This window comes from Lissotriton helveticus, chromosome 2_1 (assembly GCF_964261635.1).
Source record: "Lissotriton helveticus chromosome 2_1, aLisHel1.1, whole genome shotgun sequence".
In the NCBI taxonomy this organism is placed as follows: Eukaryota; Metazoa; Chordata; class Amphibia; order Caudata; family Salamandridae; genus Lissotriton; species Lissotriton helveticus.
Window position 1 is genome coordinate 785184552 of NC_136059.1, and position 23658 is coordinate 785208209.

Below are 23658 nucleotides of genomic sequence, written 5' to 3' on the forward strand. Positions count from 1 at the left end.
CCAATGGTGGCTCAGAGGCGAAGCGCCACCCATCCCTGAAAATAACAGCCAGTCCGCCCCCTCTCCCCCGTGGTCTATCAACCCTAACAATCTTGAAACCCCTAGGGACCGCCAGTTCCACACTCGGAGCAGATGCGCTGTTCATCCACGTCTCCGTGACGAACAGCACATCCATCTGGCCATCCACCAGAAGTTCAAAGACATCTGCAGTGTGTCTCACCAAAGATCTGGCATTAAACAGACCCGCCCCAATGATTGTGGTGTCAGCCCTGCGGACTGTGCGTGGGGGTAAGATAGGTTGGGGGAGAAAGCCACAGCTAGAACACTTCACACCAGCACAGTCAGGATCTGCACGTAAACACGCCGGTCCTCTACTAAGAGAGGCAAGCTTCATTAAATCATTGCGAGAATACTTGCATTTCCCAGAACTGGCCGTCTCTGAAGTTGGTCTAGCAGAATAACAGGCCCTAGGCCCGTCCGAGGCACAGACGGGCCCTCCTTTGGCGCTCCTTCGGCGCGCAGACGGCGCGCCCGCTGCGCGCGACCGCTGCGCGCTCTATGGTGTATCATTATTTATCGCCCAAGCCCCTCCCCGAGCTGGACCGCTAACTTCCGACCAGCCGGGTACCGGGACTCACCAAAGATGGCGCCGCCCGACCTGGCCCTCCACAACAAACGGCACAGGTAAGCCGCGGTGGACCGGGGCCCAGGGGAACCGGGAAACAGCACAGAAGGTTTTTAAACACAGTACAGTTTAAAAAACATACAACACAATTCGTTTTCAATTGAGTGTAGAATAAAATTAATTTTTTTAAAGTGCGCTAGTAAATCAGTGCTGCGGAGAGTGAGTAGGCAGAAGAGGAACCCTCGCAGTCTGCCCGTCTTTCCCCAGCGAGGTCTCAGAGTGCTGCCACCACCTAGATCATCGAATGACCATGAAAGAGCGCTCATTCAATGAAACTTCACGGGAGTCACTCGAGCAAATGGACCATTGTGATCAATCATTCTTAGCATCAAATAAATTATGATTTTAACTGCACCAGGCATAAACCTGCAAGTGCCCTGTATAAGAAATGACCCTGTTGGTCATTTTAAAGTATTGGCATTTTAATGATCATGTTCCGGAGTCAGTACGAGTGACGGTATGTTTTAAAGCAAACATTTCTGTGCAGTGCCATATGTATTTTTTAGACTACCATATGTATTTTTTAGACTACTTTTACAGCCTGCTGCACAACACACACTAGTGCAAGTACTCTTAGATAGCGCAGGCTTTTTAAGGCTCACTCTCTCAAATAGTATATATATTTGAAATAAAACTGCCTTTCAGCCGAGTTGTGACCCCTAGGCTATGTGAACTTTAATCAATCTTTTCTCCTGAGGCTTGCATGCACCCCCATGCTTAATTGTGTCTCAATGTTAATTGCTTAGACTTGCAATGCAACGTAACTTCAGCCTCAGGTTGTTAATAAATAACGGGCGGAGCCGCACACCCTGCTGTTATGAGCGTATTCATTTCTATCTAATTGCTCAATGTGTCTTTTTGAGATAAATTACAGTCTGCAGAGTGTGTACCCTTCCATTTCCAGTACTTTGCTGCTGTTTTGAGATTTTCTTACAGTTCTCTTTGCTCAAATGGGTGTAATTTCTGATATTTATGTTTCCGTTGTTTTTATTGCTTGATTTTCCTTGCGAAAAAAGTGTCACACTTAGCAATCTGAAACCTTGACAGCTATGCTTCCTTTATGTCCGGCCTGCTGTTGTTACCTGTACTTCCGGTGCCAGCTGCGCCTCTCCACGTGCACAAACCATGAGTTGAACATTGCAGGCAATGCCCTGCAACTGCAGTAACGTAGACATAATCGCCGGTTGTACAGTGGGGTGTCGGAGAACATTCCATAAAGTATAGAACCCTGCGAATGCTGGTAATTTCTAAGTTTTTATTTCTTTATATGAAATTTTATACCACACGTAGACGACGTTAAAGTACTCTACAGTTATTTTTTTACAAAAATATGTGAGAAATTATTCAAAATAATAAACATACATATTTACAAAGAAATGTTCAGGATGACGTCAGAGCATTTTGCAATTTGTAGATACATATTCTGAGAAATGCATCCACGTCATACAAATCCATTTTTAGCAAAGATGTGTTGTCTTATAGTGAACGTTAAGTCGTCAGTTTGTTCTTCACGCTACAATATTTGATTTAATAATTGCACTACATATGTGGCGGTACAGGTGCTGGAGAGAGCTGCAATTAAATGTCACAAACGTAAGTGTTAGTATGGTGGCAGTCTGTGTTCTCCTTTGTACTGCCGTTCACCGGTGTATTTAACTGTGTAGCCTTGGACCGTGTCATGTATGTGCATGTAACTTGCATGATCGAGGTAACTATTAGCGGCGATACTACGTGTCTCTCGGTCCTTTTTCTCCAGCTCCCTCCCCAGGGGCAGCAATCTGAGGGATATCCCCGGGCGCCACAAGCTCTAGCTACGCCCCTGGTCTGTATGCTAAACTCTAGTCCCACCTAATGCAAATCAGTACTGAACCTGTTGTTCATGGGAACAGTCCTTACCAAACTTTGATCATTTCACCCATTTACCCTGCATAGGACTTCTTTTTAAGTTATAAAATTTGAGACACCTTGAATCTCACTATCTGAGCAACGCCTAGGCCAGTTAAGTTACATTTCCTTCATGTTTATAGTCCTTCCATTCATATCCACTGCACTAGAAACAAAACCCAAAACACACTATTTAATCAAGCCAGTCAGATTACAATTTAAAAGATGCTATGCATCTGGTGATTGTTCTTTACCCTAATCCGCCATGCCATATGTTACCAATTCTGTGCCTTGCTGGTTTAAAAGGGCTCTTTGTAGGCTTCCACGTAATAAATATGAATTCTGATCTGAGAAATGCCAGCAGGTGATAATTGCATTGCAAATTCTGATAGCACACTCCTTCATTTACCAACATTTGTTCATTATTAGACACAGCAGCAAGCTACCCTAGGCATTCTGGTAGATATAATCACTATTATTCTCAGTCACGCACTTTTGAACAATGAGGGTCCTTGTGGCACATAGTCATGTAAATGTAAATATAAATGTATTGCGACTTATATAGTGCACGTATCACCCGAAGGCATCAAGGCGCTTGCCTTGGGAACCCGTCCTGGGTTTTTCCCCGTGAGATAACCCCTACTGGGTATCCCCAGGGTGAAAGCCAAGCATCCCGCAGCGGGTGGGCCGCCGTAGTGGAGATTAAGCAACTATTGCCCAGAGTTGCAGCGTGGGACCCCATGATTAGAATAGGCACCGAGGCGAGAATTATCGAGTCCGTGGACATTTTGGGCTCAGGACCCTGCCGCGTCGGGAATTGAACCCTGGTCCCGGGCCAGACCTCTGCATCAGGGTCTGCCGCTCTAATCAGTGAGCCACACTCCTCCTTAGTCATGAAGTTTACGTTTTTTTTTTTTTTTGCAATACGGATAAACTCGTAGCATAAATATTCTTAAGCGTATTCCATGCTCATTGGCAATCACCCAAAAAAGATTCCAACCCTTTATCAGGGTCAAGATTCTAGTATGCTCTCCCTCCATTCAATTGTGGCACAATACCTCCAAAAAATGCAGTGGTGGCTACAACTATAAAAATATGGTAGGGTGCCTACCACCATCACCATATCAACCTCACCATATACGACTCCCCCGGGTGCTCACCTCCCTCCCCGATCAGAGTCCACAAGCAGGAAAGGGAAGGACTTCTTTCCCGCTTAGTGGACACCAATACAACCAATCCTGGAGCTGCTCTCATGCTGAGAGCAGCTCCAGGATTGGTGGGAGCATGCAGACCCAGCACTCATTTTGGGTCTTAGGGCCTTCCCAGCAATCCTCCAGCTGTTTCACAGCCATATGATTGCTGGGTGTGCACTGTGCATAACCGGCTGGCCGTAGGAAACCAGCCGGCCAACCGGACATACACACTGCAGAGGCAGCTGTAATCCTGCATCTGTAGGATTCAGCGGTACCCCTATCCTCGACCTTCGGTGTTTAAGTAAAATGTCATTGACATGTCTCTTATTCGGGTGTGCCTGCTGATCTCGAGGAAGGCGGGGCGACGCTCCTCCACTCAAACATAGGAGCTGCCCCTGAAGAAATGAGTTGCGCCTCCAAAATATTGCAGATTCCAGTGGCACACCCTTTCGCCTTAACCAGGGGCGTAGTTTAAGGGGTCGTGATTGGGGTGTGACACCCCCTCCCTCATATAAATGCATTTTTGGCTTTGTAGTTGGGTGTGGGCCCAGGGGCCCAGATTCGGGTCTGTGTTAGTATTTTCTACTTGTTGAGTTGGGAAATATGAGCTTTGCACCCCCTGAATGTCACCAACTAAGCTACACTCCTGTCCTTACCCGCTCTTGCACCACATGCTGTCCTCGTGATTCTCAGTCCAATACTGCTGCGCAAGGAACATGGAAGATCAGACACACCTTTTTTAAAGTCACAGACATTACCCTTGTCTAAGAGAGCACACCAGATTTTGTGCATAGTGTTTAACACTGTGTACAGGTCATTTCTTGAGTAGCTGGCGGTGGGAGATAGAAGAGACTAGCAAATCTTTCAACTCAGATACCAGGCCTCGGTGCATAAAGAGGTGCAAACAAGCATTTGCAATGCAATAGGTCTCGCATTATGAAAGTTTGAGCTATTGGTCTTGTAAATGACAATTTTTTTTATTTATGTGTTGGTTTTGAAAATAGCGAAATTAATAGCTTTGTCATTTACAATGCCAATAGTTATAACTTTAGCAAATGTGAAACCTATAGCATTTGTAATGCAATATGTGTTGTATTTACGTGACTTAGATGTATTGATATTACAAATAACAATGGCTTTTAATTTTTTTAAATAATTAATACTTAAATAAAAGTTATTGTAATTTATAACGGCAATAGCTTAAAATTTTGTAAACAACTTTTGTGAAGATTATGTTCAGTGTATTTTATTGTGAAGAAAATCCAAGAACAGAAGTGAAATATTAACATCTTTTTATGACATTTGTAATATAGCTCTAAACATTGAGAGAACATATTTGAACCAGTTGTTGAATGGTTGCACAGATTGATGTTGTGGTGGCGACAAATGATGCTGTGGAGTTCAGTGATGCTGTGGTAGCGCATAGTGATGTTATGGTGCCCTTGAGTGATGCTGTGGTGATGCAATAGATAGATAGAGTGAGTGCGATAGAGTGAGGGCGATAGATAGAGGGAGGGCGATAGATAGATAGAGTGAGGGCAATAGATAGAGTGAGTGTGATAGATAGAGTGAGGGCGATAGATAGAGGGAGGGCGATAGATAGAGTGAGGGCGACAGATAGATAGAGTGAGGACGATAGATAGATAGATAGAATGAGGACGATAGATAGATAGATAGATAGATAGATAGATAGATAGATAGATAGATAGATAGATAGATAGATAGATAGATAGATAGATAGATAGAGTGAGGGCGATAGATCGATAGAGGGCGATAGATAGAGTGAGGGCTATAGATAGATAGAATGAGGGCAATAGAGTGAGGGCGATAGATAGATAGAGTGAGGGCGATAGATAGATAGAGTGAGGGCGATAGATAGATAGAGTGAGGGCGATAGATAGATAGAGCGAGGCCGATAGATAGATAGAGCGAGGGCGATAGATAGATAGATAGATAGATAGATAGATAGATAGATAGATAGATAGATAGATAGATAGATAGATAGATAGATAGAGTGAGGGCGGTAGATAGATAGATTGATAAATTGAGAGGCGATAGATTTTTTTATTTATTTATCACATTTATAAAGTGCATGACTCGCCCCACATGGGGCATCTCCGCGCGGAGGACCAGCGATACAACATAAAAGGAAGGAGACGTTAAAAGATATGGGTCTTGAGCTTCTTTCTAAATTTCAGATAGTTGTCATTCAGGCGGAGATCCAACGGTAAGTTGTTCCAAAGAGAAGGGGCTATATAAGAAAAGGATTTTCCTCCTAATCTAGCTAGTTTAACTCCCGGTACTACCAGTCGGCCTTTGCCCTCAGACCGAAGTGTTCGAGTAGGAGTGTATTTGATAAGTTTTTCTGAAAGGTAAGTGGGGCCATCTGATTGAGGCCTTTAAATACAAGGCAACACACTTTAAACTGGATCCTCTTACGAATCGGAAGCCAATGTATATTATGTAATAAAGGAAGAGAAGGGGTAAGCCTAGGGGCACTGGTTATCAGGCGTGCCGCAGTGTTTTGCACTACCTGTAAACTTTGCAGGTCAGAGTCCCTAGCCGAAATCAACAGGGCGTTACCGTAGTCCAAACGGGTAAGAACCAAAGCATGTATTAGTGTTTTGCTGGTACCAGTTGGAAGAAAATTAAAGATCTTGCGGAGCAGACTCAGAGCATAGAAGCAAGATTTTTTTGGTGTTTGCTATCTGGTCTGCTAGCTTAAGGTCATTATTTATTAAAACCACAAGGTTTTTGACAACTGTCTTTGGTGTGGGAGCGGTGCCCAATTCTTCTGGCCACCAACTAGGAGACCACCCCGTAACAGCCTCCTTGAAAAGCATAATTTCCGTTTTTCCTGCATTTAATTACAGGTAATTGATCTTCATCCAGGATGATATTACTTTCATGCCTTCTAGGAACGTATTCTGGTTGTTAAGGGTATTTAGATAGATAGAGTGAGGGTGATAGATAGATAGAGTGAGGGGCGATAGCTAGATAGAGTCAGGGCGATAGACAGACAGAGTCAGGGCGATAGACAGACAGAGTCAGGGCGATAGACAGACAGAGCCAGGGCGATAGACAGACAGAGTCAGGGCGATAGACAGACAGAGTCAGGGCGATAGACAGACAGACAGACAGACAGACAGAGTCAGGGCGATAGACAGACAGACAGACAGACAGACAGACAGACAGATAGATAGGAGTAATTATGTGGCGTGTAATTATGTGGCACTGAGTGGTATTTGGAGTGTATGTTGCGTTGCGCGCAGTGTAATTATGTAGCATATAATTATGTGGCACTGAGTGGTATTGTGTGGAGTGTATGATGTATTCAGTAGAGTGTAATTGTGTGGTGTGTAATTATGAGGCACTCAGTGGTATTGTTTGGAATGTATGTTGCATTGAGTACAGTGTAATTATGTAGCATATAATTATGTGGCACAGAGTGGTATTGTGTGGAGTGTGTGTTGCATTCAGTAGAGTGTAATTATGTGGCATGTAATTATGTGGCACTGAGTGGTATTTGGAGTGTATGTTGCATTGAGTGCAGAGTAATTATGTGGCATGTAATTGTACACAGACCACTAAAGTGGCTCATTCACTACAAGCATATAATTATGTGGCACTGAGTGGTATTGTGCGGAGTGTATGAGGTATTCAGTAGAGTGTAATTGTGTGGCGTGTAATTATGTGGCACTGATTGGTATTGTTTGGAGTGTATGTTGCATTGAGTGCAGTGTAATTATGGAGCATATAATTATGTGGCACTGAGTGGTATTGTGTGGAGTGTGTGTTGCATTCAGTAGAGTGTAATTATGTGGCACTGAGTGGTATTTGGAGTGTATGTTGCATTGAGCGCAGTGTAATTATGTAGCATATAATTATGTGGCACTGAGTGGTATTGTGTGGAGTGTATATTGTATTCAGTAGAGTGTAATTGTGTAGCATGTAATTATGTGGCACTGAGTGGTATTGTTTGGAGTGTATGTTGCATTGAGTGCAGTGTAATTATGTAGCATATGATTATGTGGCACTGAGTGGTATTGTGTGGAGTGTGTGTTACATTCAGTAGAGTGTAATTATGTGGTGTGTAATTATGTGGCACTGAGTGGTATTTGGAGTGTATGTTGCATTGTGAGCTGTGTGATTATGTGGCGTGTAATTATGTGGCACTGAGTGGGATTTGGAGTGTATGTTGCATTGAGTACAGTGTAATTATGTGGCGTATAATTGTGTGGCACTCAGTGGTATTTGGAGTGAATGTTGCATTGAGTGCAGTGTAATTATGTGGTGTGTAATTATGTGGCACAGAGGGGTATTTAGAATGTATGTAGCACTGAGTGCACTGTAATTATGTGGTGTGTAATTATGTGGCATTGAGTGGTATTTGGAGTTTATGTTTCATTGAGAGCTGTGTAATTATGTGGCGTGTAATTATGTAGCACTGGGTGGGATTTGGAGTGTATGTTGCATTGAATGCATTGTAATTATGTGGTGTGTAATTATGTGGCAATGAGTGTTATTTGGAGTGAATGTTGCATTGAGTGCAGTGTAATTATGTGGCGTGCAATTGTGTGGCACTGAGTGGTATTTGGAGTGTATGTTGCGCTGAGCGCAGTGTAATTACGGAGCATATAATTATGTGGCACTGAGTGGTATTGTGTGGAGTGTATGTTGCATTGAGTGTAGCGCCGTGGTTTGGTAAAGTGAAAGCACCAAGGAGATGTAAAAAGTCACGTACCAGGCGCACACAAACACACAATGGCGAGATGGCAAGTGTAAAGGATATATATGTATGTTGAGCACTGGAAGATTAAGTGCTGTGTCCGATTAATTACAAATGATTTATCACCATTGGGAGGCTGATAAACCAAGCGGACTAGCACAAATTTGAACCTAGGACTATTGGGTGTGGCACATATTCTTGCAGTTCGTAGGCACACTAGTACGCTCAGCTATCAAACCAGAATATAAAGCACCGCAATGTACATCATTGCACACACATAGCGCCGCGGTTTGGTAAAGTGAAAGCGCCAAGGAGATGTAAAAAGTCACGTACCAGGCGCGCACAAACACATCTCTTTACACTGCTGCCTTTAAAACATTGCAGAAGCGTCCACGAACGATCGTGCAGATGTGTCCTCTAGCCTTTCCCCCCTGCGTGGTATGGCAGTTATTGTCGAACCAAACCAAGGCGTGGCAGCCAGGAAGTGACTGTGGTAAACGGTTTGTTATTACACATTGGTGCGGCAGTGACTTCTCTGCGGAGAACACTAAATGTCACTGCTTTACAAGAAACAGCAAGGTCAGGACATACACCAAGTGGGAAGAAGGGAACTTAATGTCGATGGGGATAACTAAAACGACAGCTTTAGGAAAGAGGTAGCTCAGGAAATCCTGTATCATCTGGCATGGGCATGACACTCTTCGAGGGTTTCTAGGCATGTACAACAACAGCCAATTTCCTCTAACAATTCATTTGGACTGGGGAGTAACGAGCAGGTTCTGATATCAGAGGGGCGTTAGGTGTCGCAAGGTGATCTTGTCATAGACGTAGGCTGACCGGTCTCTTGAAAAAACAAGGGGAACAAGGACTGGGCGAGAAGGGAGGGGGGAATGCCAGCAGGAAGGGAGGGGGTGACAAATGGTGAGCATTTCGTGGCCGCTTTGATGTTCTCAGTGGCCGCGCGGCTCACTGAGAACATCAAAGTGGCCACGAAATTGCTCCAAAGCCTGCAGGTGGACAAATGGTGCGCGCACCCGGCGCACATGCACTGTGTCCGATCTGCTGACTTTGGGAGCATTTTTGAAAGCCCTACTATACTCTTGCAGAACAACGCATGCGCGTCGGTTTAGCGGGACCTAAAAAACGTGACCTGTACTGTCTTTGTTTGCCTTTTATTTCTCCCATAAAGGCGCGTGCATGCTGTTTCAATGTTAGTCAGCCAATGGGAGCACACGTTTAGTCAAGGCTACGCCTCCATTCTACCAGGCTTTAGCCAATGGGAGTACAAGTTCAGTTAAGGCTACTCCTCCATTCTACCAGGCTTAAGCCAATGGGAGCACAAGTTCAGTCCAGGCTACTCCTCCATTCTACCAGGCTTTAGCCAATGGGAGCCCACGTTCAGTCTAGGCTACTCCTTCATTCCACCCGTTTCACTGATCCCGCATTCCAGTACAGCAAGGGGACTTGCAACGGCTGCAAGAATCGGCTGATAAACAGCTGCTACGGTGCACTCGTGCAAGGAAGCAGAAAGTCCCATGTTCTGTCGCTTGACTTTTTAGGGCTTCACAAAGGATCCCAAGAGTATACAGAAAGTCTAAGACAGTTGTAAATGTACTACAGTATTCTATTTGCATTTACTCATGTTCAGTGTTCACTATGTGTAAAACTGTGCATCAATACACAGGATGTTAATGTGCTTCCTTGCAGGTAACCTGTAAAGAAATCTCCCCCCTATGTCCCAATAAGCAGGGCTTTAAGTGGGTGGGTCCTGCCAGTGCTCAGCACCGGCAGTTCTCAAAAAGCAGGTGCTGAGACGGGTCCCTATCAGGCTCTACATTTTTGCCCTTACCCTCATGGTGAAAAAACATCTTTGCTCTGCAGCAGTGCCACCCTTTACTGCTTTTGGTGTAACTTCAAAGAGCCTCATTGTAGTTCTTTCTCAGTCTCCTCATTTTAGAACTAAAGCATTTTCAATATTATATATGACAAAGCCATAGTTGTTGCTCGCTTCTCTTATGCAACTAACAACCACTGACAAAGCCAATAGTCCCAGCATGTTGTACGCATAATGTTACTTGTTTTTATATCTCTGGATGCAATGACAGAAGCAGCAAAATACCAGTCGGGCAGCACAGATTTTTTAGATTACGTGTTTTTAAGCCAGGCCCTTAATTACATCGGCCAAGGCCCTTTAAGGGGCGGTTCCTCTTTGAGGGCTTTGGGGCGTCGCCCCTCATAATTGTAGCCCCTATTTGTGGCCCTTCTCCCCAGTATTAAACTTAAAACTCGAGCAATTATTTTTTTCTTGCCCGCGGCGTCAGCTTTTTTTCAGCCACTTGCCAGTTAAGTGCTAGATGAAGGTGGGAGGGACTAAACAGACTTCATGTTGCACTGTTGCTCCAGTCACACACTCTTCAAAGTGGTAGTGAGCATGTCGGGTTGGGCAACACCATTGCAGCGCCCAGCCCGACTTGCGCACGAGCTGCCTCTCTCACATGCTCAACAGTAAGCCAGGGGGGGTCACAGCTGAACCCCCCTGGTCTGCTAATGAGCGCTAACGTCGCCTGCCCAATCCAATCCAAACACTGCTTTTATGCAGTATGTTGATAACATAAAGCAAAGAGCAGTGTCTGGATTGTTGCGGGTACCAGGCCTATGATGGTGACGTGAGGCAGCTGCAGTGTGGGGGTGGGTCTAAGCACTCACATGTTACTTGGTGTTCGGAAGAGTCAACACTTTCTTTCTCCAGCCGGTTTCATAGCAGGGACCCCCTGCTCTGTCAGAAAAGCTGCTGGCCTGTGCAGCGTTTCCGACCGGTCAGCCAAAATTCGGCCAGAAAACCAGGTAAGAGTCGACTCTTTCGCAGAGTAGGGCCGGGGAGGGTGATTTGCAGAGAGGTGCCAAAACCTCTTCTCGGCCTCTGTATTAGAAGGGTCCAACCGCAAAACCTCCCCATTGCAACCACACGTGGGACGCAGTAATGAGTGTCTGCAGGGGGGGCAATGCGGGGTGCTTGCCCCCCCTGCATACACCCATGGCGGTAATCACAGCTGAGCTGACTCGCGGCACCAGAATGGGCCATTAGCCTTATCGTGCCCCATTAACTAGTGAGTTCACTTCGGGGCGCTGCGTTCACACATGACATCCCCAAAAGTACAGAGTTCACCGGAACATGTCTGCAAAGCATTCACCAACGCATCCATGGTACTTACAATGTGAAACGCTTGGATGCGCAAATCTGGACAGGACTGAAGCCCAGAAGCATGACTGAAGCGCGCACCTCCACCAGCAGGGAATAGACACGCTACAAGCCGCGCAGGAACCATGAGCCTCCTCCCCTGCCACATATGTCCTGCTCAGCCCCCATTCCAGCACAGGGATTTCTCAAGAAATCTTCTGCATGTGGGGAGCCCTTTTGTTGCTGAACTTCATCTCACATTGAAGTGACCCCTCAGCCAGGGCTTTAAATGGGCCCGGTCCCCCTGGATCGCAGAGGACATTGCAACAGGTCCTTATTGGGCTCTAATGTCATGCCCTTTATTTTGACATAAACACTGATCGATTTCTAAATAATTAATGTAAAAAGGCAATCCATGTCAGCGATTTAGTTCGATTTTTGTTTGTGTTTGGCGTTTTACTTAATATTGAATTCCCTTAGAGTGTTAACGATTTTTAGGATGTTGTGTTTCTGTATTTTTTCCGTGCAGCATATTACGCTTGTAAAGTGCCTACTTTGATCGAGCCACCACCAGGTGCTAAGAACGAGCCATGGTTGAATGCTCAGCATCCGAGAATGTGGTTTTGATGACCTCTTCTAAGAGGCCCAGAACCAGCCTGAGCCAACCCGCCTCTAAACGGTTTCGGCTCCCCTCCCTGCCCCCAACCTTTGTTTTCTTTTAGACTGATGCCACCGAGGTGATATCCTTGCCTGAAGGCAGGGATTTCACCTAAGCACTTGATGTCTTGTGAATGTGAGCATGGGGTGGGAGTGGGAAGATTTGTACAGCAGGGGGAAAGAGATGGCCAGTGCAGGTGACGCTTTTCTTTTGTATCGGAATTTCTGCTGGCATCATAGACCAGGGTTTGCTCTCTGCACACTTGTATAGATGTGTATTTCATACAAGTGCACAGACAGCAAACCATTGGCTATATAATGCCAGCAGGAATTACTTTACAAAGGAAAAGCGTCACCTGCACTACCATCCCTTTCCCCCTGCTGTCTGTGCACTTGTATGGAATACACATCCCCTGCGCTGCTCACCAGATGAATGGTGAACAGGACCATGGATCTGTCTCTTTTTGCATCCAAGGGCACCGACGAAGAAGTAGAGGAGGCTCTTGCAAGGAGAAACCAGGAAACATTTGACCCACATCTTTCTACACAGTGAGACCTTCGGGAGGGGCTGGATGCCAGGACAACAGCGCTGCTGATCAGTCCGACTCCACTGAATAGTATCAGAAGAGCAGGCAGCAGTCTTTAAGTTAGTTCCAGGAACTTTAATGCATTCTACAGCATCAGCATTACCAACTGGATGCATATCTAGGTTTACTCTAAGTGAACGGTGTCCTAGACTTACATGCATGGAAACGTCAAGGAGGACAGTCCCCTCCGAATATGCAAATGTAGTGTAAGCTTGTAGTGTTCAGCTTTTAGGGTGCCAGGGGGTAACTTTAGGGTTCAGGTTGGGTGTGGGTTTTTAGGGTGCCAGGGAGTAATTTTAGGGTTCAGTGTGCCCTTGTACCTGGCCATTATTGTCATCTGCATTGCGCACCGATCACTGGCAGCCAGGTGTGCACCTAGGGTGCTTCTAAAAAAAAAAAAAGGCCTCTACGCACAGCTGCCTAGGGAACCCGGGACACCTCAGACCAGTCTGGCACTTTAACCAACAACATAGTGTCACTATGCCCTGCCATCGTTCATCACTGCCAGCCGCCATCTGTGCAGCTTCCAGTGAGGGGCAGTTTGCAGAAACCCTAAGTAAGTGTTTCCAAACTGGAGACCCTTGTAGGAGGCTCTCTGCAGGGGCGGTGGGAAGGGCTACTTTGCAGGGGGTACTGTGAGATTACTTTATGAGAGGGCATGTTGCACTGGCTCTGCACCAAGGCATGTTGCCGAGGCATTATAATGTACTTTTTGTTCATGTCTATCCATGTAAAACGATTTCTAAATAATTAATGTAAAAAGGCAATCCATGTCAGCGATTTAGTTTCTGTTTGTGTTTGGTGTTTTACTTAATATTGAATTCCCTTAGAGTGTTAACGATTTTTAGGATGTTGTGTTTCTGTATTTTTTCCGTGTAGCATATTACTCATGTAAAGCGCCTACTTTGATCGAGCCACCACCAGATGCTAAGAACGAGCCATGGTTGAATGCTCAGCATCCGAGAATGTGGTTTTTATGACCCCTTCTAAGAGGCCCAGAACCAGCCTGAGCCAACCCACCTCTGAACAGTTTCGGCTCCCCTCCCTGCCCCCACCCTTTGTTTTCTTTTAGACTGATGCCACCGAGGTGATATCCTTGCCTGAAGGCAGGGATTTCACCTAAGCACTTGATGTCTTGTGAATGTGAGCATGGGGTGGGAGTGGGAAGATTTGCACAGCAGGGGGAAAGAGATGGCCAGTGCAGGTGACGCTTTTCCTTTGTATAGGAATTTCTGCTGGCATCATAGCCCAGGGTTTGCTGTCTGCACACTTGTAAAGATGTGTATTCCATACAAGTGCACAGACGGCAAACCATTGGCTATATAATGCCAGCAGGAATTACTTTACAAAGGAAAAGCGTCACCTGCACTGACACCCCTTTCCCCCTGCTGTCTGTGCACTTGTATGGAATACACATTCCCAGCGCTGCTCACCAGATGAATGGTGAACAGGACCATGGATCTGTCTCTTTTTGCATTCAAGGGCACCGACGAAGAAGTAGAGGAGGCCCTGGCAAGGAGAAACCAGGAGACATTTGACCCACATCTTTCTACACAGTGAGACCTTCAGGAGGGGCTGGACGCCAGGACAAGAGCACTGCTGATCAGCCCGACTCCACTGAATAGTATCAGAAGAGCAGGCAGCAGTTTTTAAGTAAGTTCCAGGGACTTTAATGCATTCTACAGCATCAGCATAACCTACTGGATGTATGTCTAGGTTTACTCTAAGTGAACGGTGTCCTAGACTTACATGCATGGAAACGTCAAGGAGGACAGTCCCCTCCGAATATGCAAATGTAGTGTAAGCTTGTAGTGTTCAGCTTTTAGCGTGCCAGGGGGTAACTTTAGGGTTCAGTTTGGGTGTGGGTTTTAGGGTGCCAGGGAGTAATTTTAGGGTTCAGTGTGGGTTAGGGATTGGGGTGCCAAGGGGTAATTTTAGGGTTCTGGGTGGGTATGGGTTTTGGTGTGCCAGGGGGTAATTTTAGGGTTCCAGGCGGGTATGGGTGTTGGTGTGCCAGGGGGTAATTTTAGGGTTCAGGGTGGGTATGGGTTTTGAGGTGCCAGGGGGATACATTTAGGGTTCATGGTGGGTATGGGTTTTGGGTACCAGGGGGGTAATTTTAGGGTTCAGGGTGGGTATGGGTTTTGGGGAATAAGGGGGGGACATTTTAGGGTTCAAGGCGGGTATGGGTTTTGGGGTGCCAGGGGGACAATTGTAGGGGTCAGGATGGGTATGGGTTATGGGTTTTGGGGTGCCAGGGGGCTAATTTTAGGGATCAGGAAATGTATGAGTTTTAAGGGGCCATGGAGGTAATTTTAGGGTTCCTGTGTGCTCTAATTGTTGTCCAGTTTCAAATGCAGAATTCACCACTTTTTTTCTCAGCTTGGCCTGAGCATTACCCGAACCTGATTAACATTAGCCACGCCCCTTCATTTGCCAGGTTAGCCTTTCCCTGGAAAAATTTCTGTGGACGCCCATGGAGGCAGTGTCTCTAAAACTGGGGCCAGGGAAACTTCCAGGTGAAATTATTAGCAGGGATTAAATAGCGAGGCCTTTCCAAATTCCAGCCAAACTCCAGCCAGCAGGTTTGGGTGGAGGTGAGTCTGTGTGTGCGCAAAAAGTAATTTGTGTCTCGTTTAGTTGCCAAATAAAGTGCATAATCGCAATCCATTTTGGATAGATACAGCATGGTCCGTTCCGTGTGTCTGACGCAGCTCCTTTATGGCATTTTTTTAATAGCTTTTTTTTTGCGTGCGCCTGGGCTTTTTGCCAAGTCAACCACCTTCCCACCCTTCAAGGTCAGCAGGACAGAGAGGAGTGGGAGAGGTAGCAGAAGGTGAGGGTAAGGACTGGATGCCTCTTCCTGTGGCGCACCTGGAGGGGGGGACCTTGGAGGCTGAGTGAGCACACACACTTGTGTGTTGTACCTTTTTGGCACACAGAGAAACCCAGAAGTGTGCGTCATCTGTCTGTAATGTGTGCAAACAGCTATGTCAAAATCTGTATGTAATGTTATGTGGTATGGCAAAGGTGATTTATTTCTAGATATGTTCATTTATTTACACAGCAAGAGTTGTTTAGCCTGCTTCCAATCATCTAAGTGTGACAGCGGAGAGCGCTGAGATAAAACTATTTGCCCAGGATCATATACCTTGCTCAAGAGAGGAAGCCATGATTAGCATCAAGGTCTCCTTGATCCTCTGTGGGCACTTTCACTAGAACCAGGCCACATGTCTCCCTTATGTGCTGTGCGTGTAATGTGTTAGGTGTGCACAGCCCTTTTATGCAGCTGGCACCCGTGGCACCCATATATACCCTGGTACCTGGCCATTATTGTCATCTGCACTGCGCACCGATCACTGGCAGCCGGATGTGTACCTAGGGTGCTTCTAAAAACAAAACGAGGGCTCTACACACAGCTGCATAGGGAACCTGGGACACCTCAGACCAGTCTGACACTTTAACAAACAACATAGTGTCACTATGCCCTGCCATCGTTCATCACTGCCAGCCGCCATCTGTGCAGCTTCCAGTGAGGGACCGTGGGCAGACACCCTAAGTAAGTGTTTCCAAACTGGAGATCCGTGCAGGAGGCTCTCTGCAGGGGCGGTGGGAAGGGCTACCTTGCAGGGGGTACTGTGAGATTACTTTGTGAGAGGTCATGTTGCACTGGCTCTGCACCAAGGCATGTTGCTGAGACATTGTACTGTGCTTTTTGTTCATGTCTATCCATGTAAAACAATTGCGCTGGGATAAATGTACAGGGCACAGTGCAGGGCTATGTTATGTAGCACTGTACGATTTGACATCCAAGGGTAATTTATAGAGCTATTATGCACAGGGCAATTGAATAGGTATAATGAAGGAGTAGTGTACTTAAGACTTTTTGTATGTGCAATGGACAGCAGCATCGTCCAGGGGTTTTGTGCACTGGTCGTAGTGAAGGGGCGCCGAATAGAGAACAGAGTGCAGAGGCAATGTGTTGGTTTCTTGCAATGAAGCATGATGCAGGAGCATCATGCATGGGTATTTTCATGGCTTTTCCATGTGCAATATGATGGGGCAATATGGGCATTGAAAACAGAATTGTTTACACGAAAGGTTTTCGAATTGGACATCTGCCTCTATGCATGCCACAAATGTAAAAAGAAGTTTACAGCCCATGTCCATCCTGAGCTCAGTGGTTATGGCCTGACAAATGGCTTCGAGGAAGCAGTCTTTTCAGCCCCTCCCAAATGCAAGCAACACATTGAGGTAATTTGTGAGGGCATGAACAAGGGGCTTGGTAGTGTGTACAGCCGAGCAGACTGGCAATCGAAAGAAGCATGTATAGACTCAGGTTGCAGTCTTTGTGGTGTAAACTTTCGGAAAGGAAATCCCAGGAGGCCCCAGCCTTGCCTTTGATGCTAGACTTCTAACCGGGCCAGGGAGTTTAAAGTTATCATCTGTTCTGTATACTATCATTTGTACGTTGCCAACATAAGATGCAGAACTGAAATGGCTTTTTACTTTCAAGAAGTTGGACAGGAATGAATGGCAGCAACTGTGTTGCATGTCATCATGTGTTAATTAGTACTTATTGAAATATATCTAAAGGCTTTACATATTGCAAAAACAGGTTTATTTTGCAGTTTTATATAGCGCTTTATTAACCTACTTGCTTTCTCAAATTTGCTTGAAAATGAATCCTTTGCCCAATCTTTTTTTCGAAATTATTGTGGGGGGGAACCCCCCAAAACACCCTTATGGCGGTCAGCTCATTCGCTACCAGTCACTCATCCCAAACGTTTACGCCTTACCACTTTCAAATGTCACCAGCCGCCGCTGCCCTTTGAGAGACCCAAGTTCGTTTATCACACTTAAAGCCCTGCCAATAAGTAATGTAACGGTTTTGTTCCGTTTCCTACCCTGAAAATGCATTTACTCCTGACTTTTGCAGGAGCGAATTTGTGAGAGTCTCCAGGGTAGTAAAAGTGCCCATCAATAGTATTTGATGAAAGAATGTGTTAGCGTTTGTCTTCTTTTCCAGTGTGCCCCACCCAAAAGAATTTGTCCACAAATCTAAAACCAATTCCGCCAGACTGACGGAATTTACATATTTGTAAGTACACTCTCCCAAGGTATTATCCCAGCAATCTTGTTTCGGGTTTGATGCACACAACGTCTGCTTCTGTGCACCTGAGTTGAACCTGGTTGTGGATAGGGCTGACATGACCTATGCCGACTGATGAAGCAGAAAGAGCCCTCGGGCAGTGAGCCTGACCCAGAGACGGAGACAGCATCCAACATGTTCTCTGCAGGAGACAGAATGACGAATTAGGCTCCAGGGATCACTTTCATATTTTCGGCGGGAATGTGATCATCAGAGGCAGAGGTAGGATTTATCTGATCTGCCCAGATCTCAGTCCAACGGTGTGTTTTTGCTGCAACAGATTGCTTATCACCTGTATTTGTGAACCGGAGTCTCTATTTCTTGTTCTTCGTACAAGTATGCCGAGAATGTTCACTTCAGAAACAAGTTCTAATCATGGGTAATAATTCTCCTCCCTCTGATCATGATGAATGGAGCGCTGACCACAAGCCCAGACGCAAGGCGCCACTCGCCTCGTGACGTCTCATCTGTAGGGGTGAGGGGCAGAGTGGGCCAAACATAAAAACAGACATTTACACCCTGGCAGTGTTCTGTAGCGGCAAAGGTGAAATGGGTGAGCCCAAACCGTATCTATCATACATGTGGCCAGGTACAGCGCTGTGGCAAGGCAATGCTAGGAAGCTGCAGAGGGCGCTACCTGCAATGGGGTGCCAGGATGTTCCTGGAAGCGCTATGAGTCAGCTGCCAATGAGAAGAGGGGCTGAATAAAGCCACCTTACCTACAGTACCAAAAATCTTGGCTCCATCCACGAACAGAGTTTGTTTAAAAGTCTAACTGGGAAAATTGATTGTGTTTAGAAAGCAGAGCTTCAATTAACCCTACAAAAAAGTGATCTTCTGCCAGTAGCGGCCAAAGAGTGTTGTGGCGGTAGGAGGGGGCACGGGAGGGTGTGCGTGTGGGGGAAGCGTGTGGGAATTAATAATAAAAAAACAAATTAACCTGGTGATGCCCGTCACCTCACACCCCTTTCCTTGCAGTTCCTGGTCCCAGCAGTCCCTGGGCCAGCGTTACGGGCTCCCCATCCAATCCCCGTGCTGCTCTCAAGCACGAGAGCAGCGTGGGGATTGGCCTGAGCGGTCTGGATTAACTTTCGCTCAAGCACTGGGAGGCTGTGTTGTTTCTCCAACCTAGCTGTGCAATACAGCTGGGCTGGAGAAACCTAATTGCGCGTGTCAGTTTGACCAGCCTCAGGCAGCCGGCCAAATAGACATGCGCACTTAGAAGTGCACTTACCACTCCTCTTCCCCCCTCCCATGGCCCGGCCCTACCCCGCCCCTCCCTGCACACTCTGGCTCAACCAGCAGCTGAAAATAAAACTATAATAAAATATTGTTTTAATTTTCAGCTGCTAGCTCTGAACCAGTGAGGCGACACCTTTTTAGACTCCCTTCTCATGTTAGAGCACTGAAATTCCCTGGCCTGTTAGAGAGAGGAAATACTAGGGCTTCTGGGGCCAGATCGAACAAAGGACATGAGCCAGCCACGGAGAGGCCCTGAGAGGACGGTACCAAGGGACGGGGCGAGGAGAAGGGACGGGGCGAGGAAAAGAGAAAGGAACAGGCAAGGGGAAGAAAAAGTCTCGTCAAGGCCATCACTGCTCAGCTGACTGCCTTGCTCAGCCACCTCTCTTCATCCACATGAAAACCAAAGTCAAAGAACTGAGGATTCAAAGTCAGGTTCACATTCAGTGCTCTAGAAAAAAGCATCAGACTCCTACATGGCCTTTGGCCCGGGTGATGAGGGCAAAGGAGTGACAGGCCAGAGGCAGTGTGGCCTGAGGGAGTTTAAAAAAACATAAAAACACACATGACAGGCAGCCATCACGTAACCCTAGACCCAGCTGTAAATCTGACAAGCGACTGCTTCCATCACTGAAGGCGTGGCCTCATCACACCCTGCGAGGTGCATTATTCTATAGGTGCACCGCGGGTCTCCACTCTGTGAATGTTGCATGTCAGGTAAAGTCTGTGTACAGATGACGTAAGTGACCCAAAAGTTACAGCAATGTTGTAGTCATATTATATGGTGTTGTATTGCAACATTTATAAAGCGCTTACTTCCCTGGGTGAGGCGCTGAAGCGCTTGCCTACATATGTAGCACGCCACAGCTTGTAGGGTGTGTTATTGGAAATGTGTTGTCTGTGACAAGTACCTTCTCTGGCAAAACATGGCAGCCCTCCCACGGTCCCCGGGGCCAAGAGGCCCTGCAAATGGTACACATTGGGCTTCGCGCACAGTACAGAGAAATACCACGAACAAACAGATGCCTGGTTCATGTCATATTTAAATTATAAACTGAGCGCGCACTTACGTAGACGGGGTGGAGGTCCACACCATACATTTCAAGGGATTTGGCAACTCCTAGGTAGTTTGTTTCCGCCTCGGCAGGCACCTGCCCCCTGCGAAAGAACAACAAACAAGACAGGTTACTTCGCTCGTCTGTCTGTTCGGCACGTGTCATCTGCCCAGACGTGAGGGCCGCCATTTCATGCATCTGCTGGACTCCAGCGCGTGTCTGAGGGCCCCCTTCACCCCTCTGACACTGCAGACTCCTGGTATGCCTCTCTACTCAATCTATTACCGCGCTCTATTACAGGCTGTCACATCAGCTGTCAGAGACGTATGTAAACTCCAGCAGCAAACACTTTCACCTCTCCACGCCAGGAACTCCCTGCGGTCCTTTGAACGCAGCCGCGTCACTCATCACAAACACGGCTTTGCAGCCTCGCCGGCGCGAGACAAAGCAGATGAAAGGCTCATTGTGAGAACAGCATCATTACCAAGAGTTCATCAAGATACAAGGGCTTCCAAAGGACAATATTGTGTCTGCCGGTACGCGCTGAGCCCTGTGACATCAGCAATATATGTGCAGGTAGCACAATGGAGGCCGCACTGATTACATCAGCCAATATTTCTCAGTGTGTACGGGCTGGCAAGGCGAGGCCCGTGCATCACATTGTTGTAATGTATTTATGAATAAACCCGATCACATCACTCCGGCCTCAAACTCCCCGCACCCACCACTGACTCCTGGTAGACAAAAGATAGGATCCAATCAGAAACCTAAATATACGTGTGCATATTTGCTCACAAGTATATTTACTACTACATCTAGGGGTAACTCTCCACTGTTTTGCTATTCATCGTTTCTGACTGGAGTTTTACTCCTAGGTGCAGACTTACAGATCTCCACCCCTCTAATTAAAGGGTGGTGCCTCGTGTAACAGAATTATAAGTGTAAAGTTACTGCTGGTAAGCTTCAACCTGCTCCTGGAGATCCTTGCCAAGTAAGTGGAAATCTCCCTGTAGCAAAGCATCTAGAAAATTATAAAAGTTTATATATGGGAACAATTCTGTATAATTATTAATTCATTATTTTATTAATTTTAAAAACTAAATGAAACTTTTATTACCAAATTAAACATTGTTTAAATTGAATACATGTATAACTTTTAACCGAATATACTAAGTATTACATAAAAATAAAAATGCTAGGGAAAGTGGGCCATTTGTTTTAATCATTGTTTAAAATATATTATTTATACTTTTAAATCATATTTATATTAGTGTATTATTTAAAACATTTAATTGATGAGTTATTTGTGCTGTATTGTATTTCATTATTTCTAGGTTGATAATAAATGTTTTAAATGAATTGACATTTATTTTAGATTTTTAAATACTTTTGATACTTTTTTTTACAAGAATAATAAACTTTTATAATGTTCTATATTCTTTTCCACAAGGAGATCTCCACTTACATGGCAAGGATCTCCACGAACAGGTTGAAGCATACCAGCAGTAACTTTACACTTGTAAATTCTGCTACAGGATGCACCACCCTTTAACATTTTTAAATAATTGACATTTATTATAGATATTTTAATACTTTTGATACTTTTTTTGCAAGAATAATGCACTGACAATAACCAAAAGTTGAAGTGATGTTATACTTAGGTGAAAATGTCAGTGACAATGTAATTTTTACATGATAGTTCTCTCAAGTAACTATAACTTGTGCTCTAAAGTAACTATAGCTCATGCAGTGATGCGATCAATGATGATGCAGAATGAGTGATGTAATATGTGGGGTAATTAGATATCTGTTTCAAATGAGGATCTTGTGATTTGCAGAGGTTGACTCCTTGTGGGCTAATTAGATATCTATGAAATCCTACCTCTTAAAAGAGACATTTATTTAATAATCAACCCCATTGACTCCCCTTTTTCTGTTGAAGGGCTGGCCCCCTTAAACAACTCAGACTTACGCATGTCGTGTTTCTACAACAAAAATGATATGTAAACCTACATAAATACATAAATTACAGTGTTTTGTTTTTTCCATACCATGCATTAATACAAGTACAAAGCTGTGTGAAAAATACTGCATTATTATTTAAATATATTCTTTATTCAACAAAAAATGCAACACTGCCCTCTAATACCAGCATGCAATGGGTAAAGACACAATCCCATGACCACTGCCTAACACGTCCAACTAGATAACCATACAGATAACATGACTGGAAATCTACTTTCAGGGGCAGATGGGAAATGAAAGTGGCATAGATCTCACAATTTCACACATTACACTGCAGAACTATTTTTTTTGATCAGACATATCACACAGGTTTGGAAAACAAAACTGAAACAGGTTAGAGAGGCCTCTCCGGTTCAGACAGCAGATATATCCATAAGGTCTCACCAATTGTACAGATCTGGGCAGCAGAATTATATTTTGTGATAATAATGTTATAAAAAGCAATCACTATAGATTAAGAAATGTTTTTACAAGCTCGAGTACGGACTCCGAGCTGGTTGCCGGAGGTATTACCCCGAAAACGGTCGGGTCATAACTGATACTGGAAACATCCAGGTCATACTAATATGGACATTTAAAAGTCTCTTTATTTTTTAGCTATCTGAGCCTACATTGCCGGAGGCTCACGGGGAGCAGGTGCCCCCGTTACCTACTGAATATTCAAAATTTGGACAGTGGAACCTTTATTGAACTCGTGCAACAGTGGTCACAAGGAGGAAGAATTTCCCAGTCCATTGAGAATTCCTGATAAGCCTGGCTGGGCTTCTTTATTTAACTTCAGAAAGGGCATACGCAACTGTCTCTTGTCCTGAAGAAGACCCCACAGTGTTGTCATTGATATGAACACATGTGACAGGGGTCGAAACGCCGACATTAATGGTCTAGCAATTTTTCCCAACAAGACCTATTAAAGAAAAAGGAGGTTTTGCCGGGGTGTTCTCTGTTGCTAGGATTACAATGATATTGTAAAGACCAAATGATGTTGTGTTTTATGTGTAAATTCTTTAGTGTTGTGATGTGTACAGTCACAATCTATCACCTTTGTATGTTATTATTGTAGATAATCACTTATGTTTGTTGTGTATGTCGGATATGTGTTTGGTTCAATAGAGTGTTCAAACATATGATTACTTCAATATATCAATATATTTTGCTAAACAATTGTCTTCGTGTTTCAGTGTTGTGCTAATTTAACATTTGGTGTGGGTCCCACCTGAGGGGGACTAAACAAAAGAAACAAGTGTTGAGGTAGCAGTACCACTGTTCTTATA

General features: G+C 45.2%; 1 protein-coding gene across 4 annotated transcripts in view; it reads right to left on the bottom strand.

Annotated features, from left to right (window-relative positions):
• EPB41L4A (erythrocyte membrane protein band 4.1 like 4A) overlaps nucleotides 1-23658 on the bottom strand; it is a 782364-nt gene that overhangs the window by 362602 nt on the left and 396104 nt on the right. For all 4 annotated transcript variants that reach the window (XM_078675499.1, XM_078675502.1, XM_078675501.1 and 1 more), the window contains exon 7: nucleotides 20378-20465. In XM_078675499.1, coding sequence (XP_078531625.1) covers nucleotides 20378-20465 — 88 coding nt within the window. The remainder of the gene's footprint in view (nucleotides 1-20377; nucleotides 20466-23658) is intronic.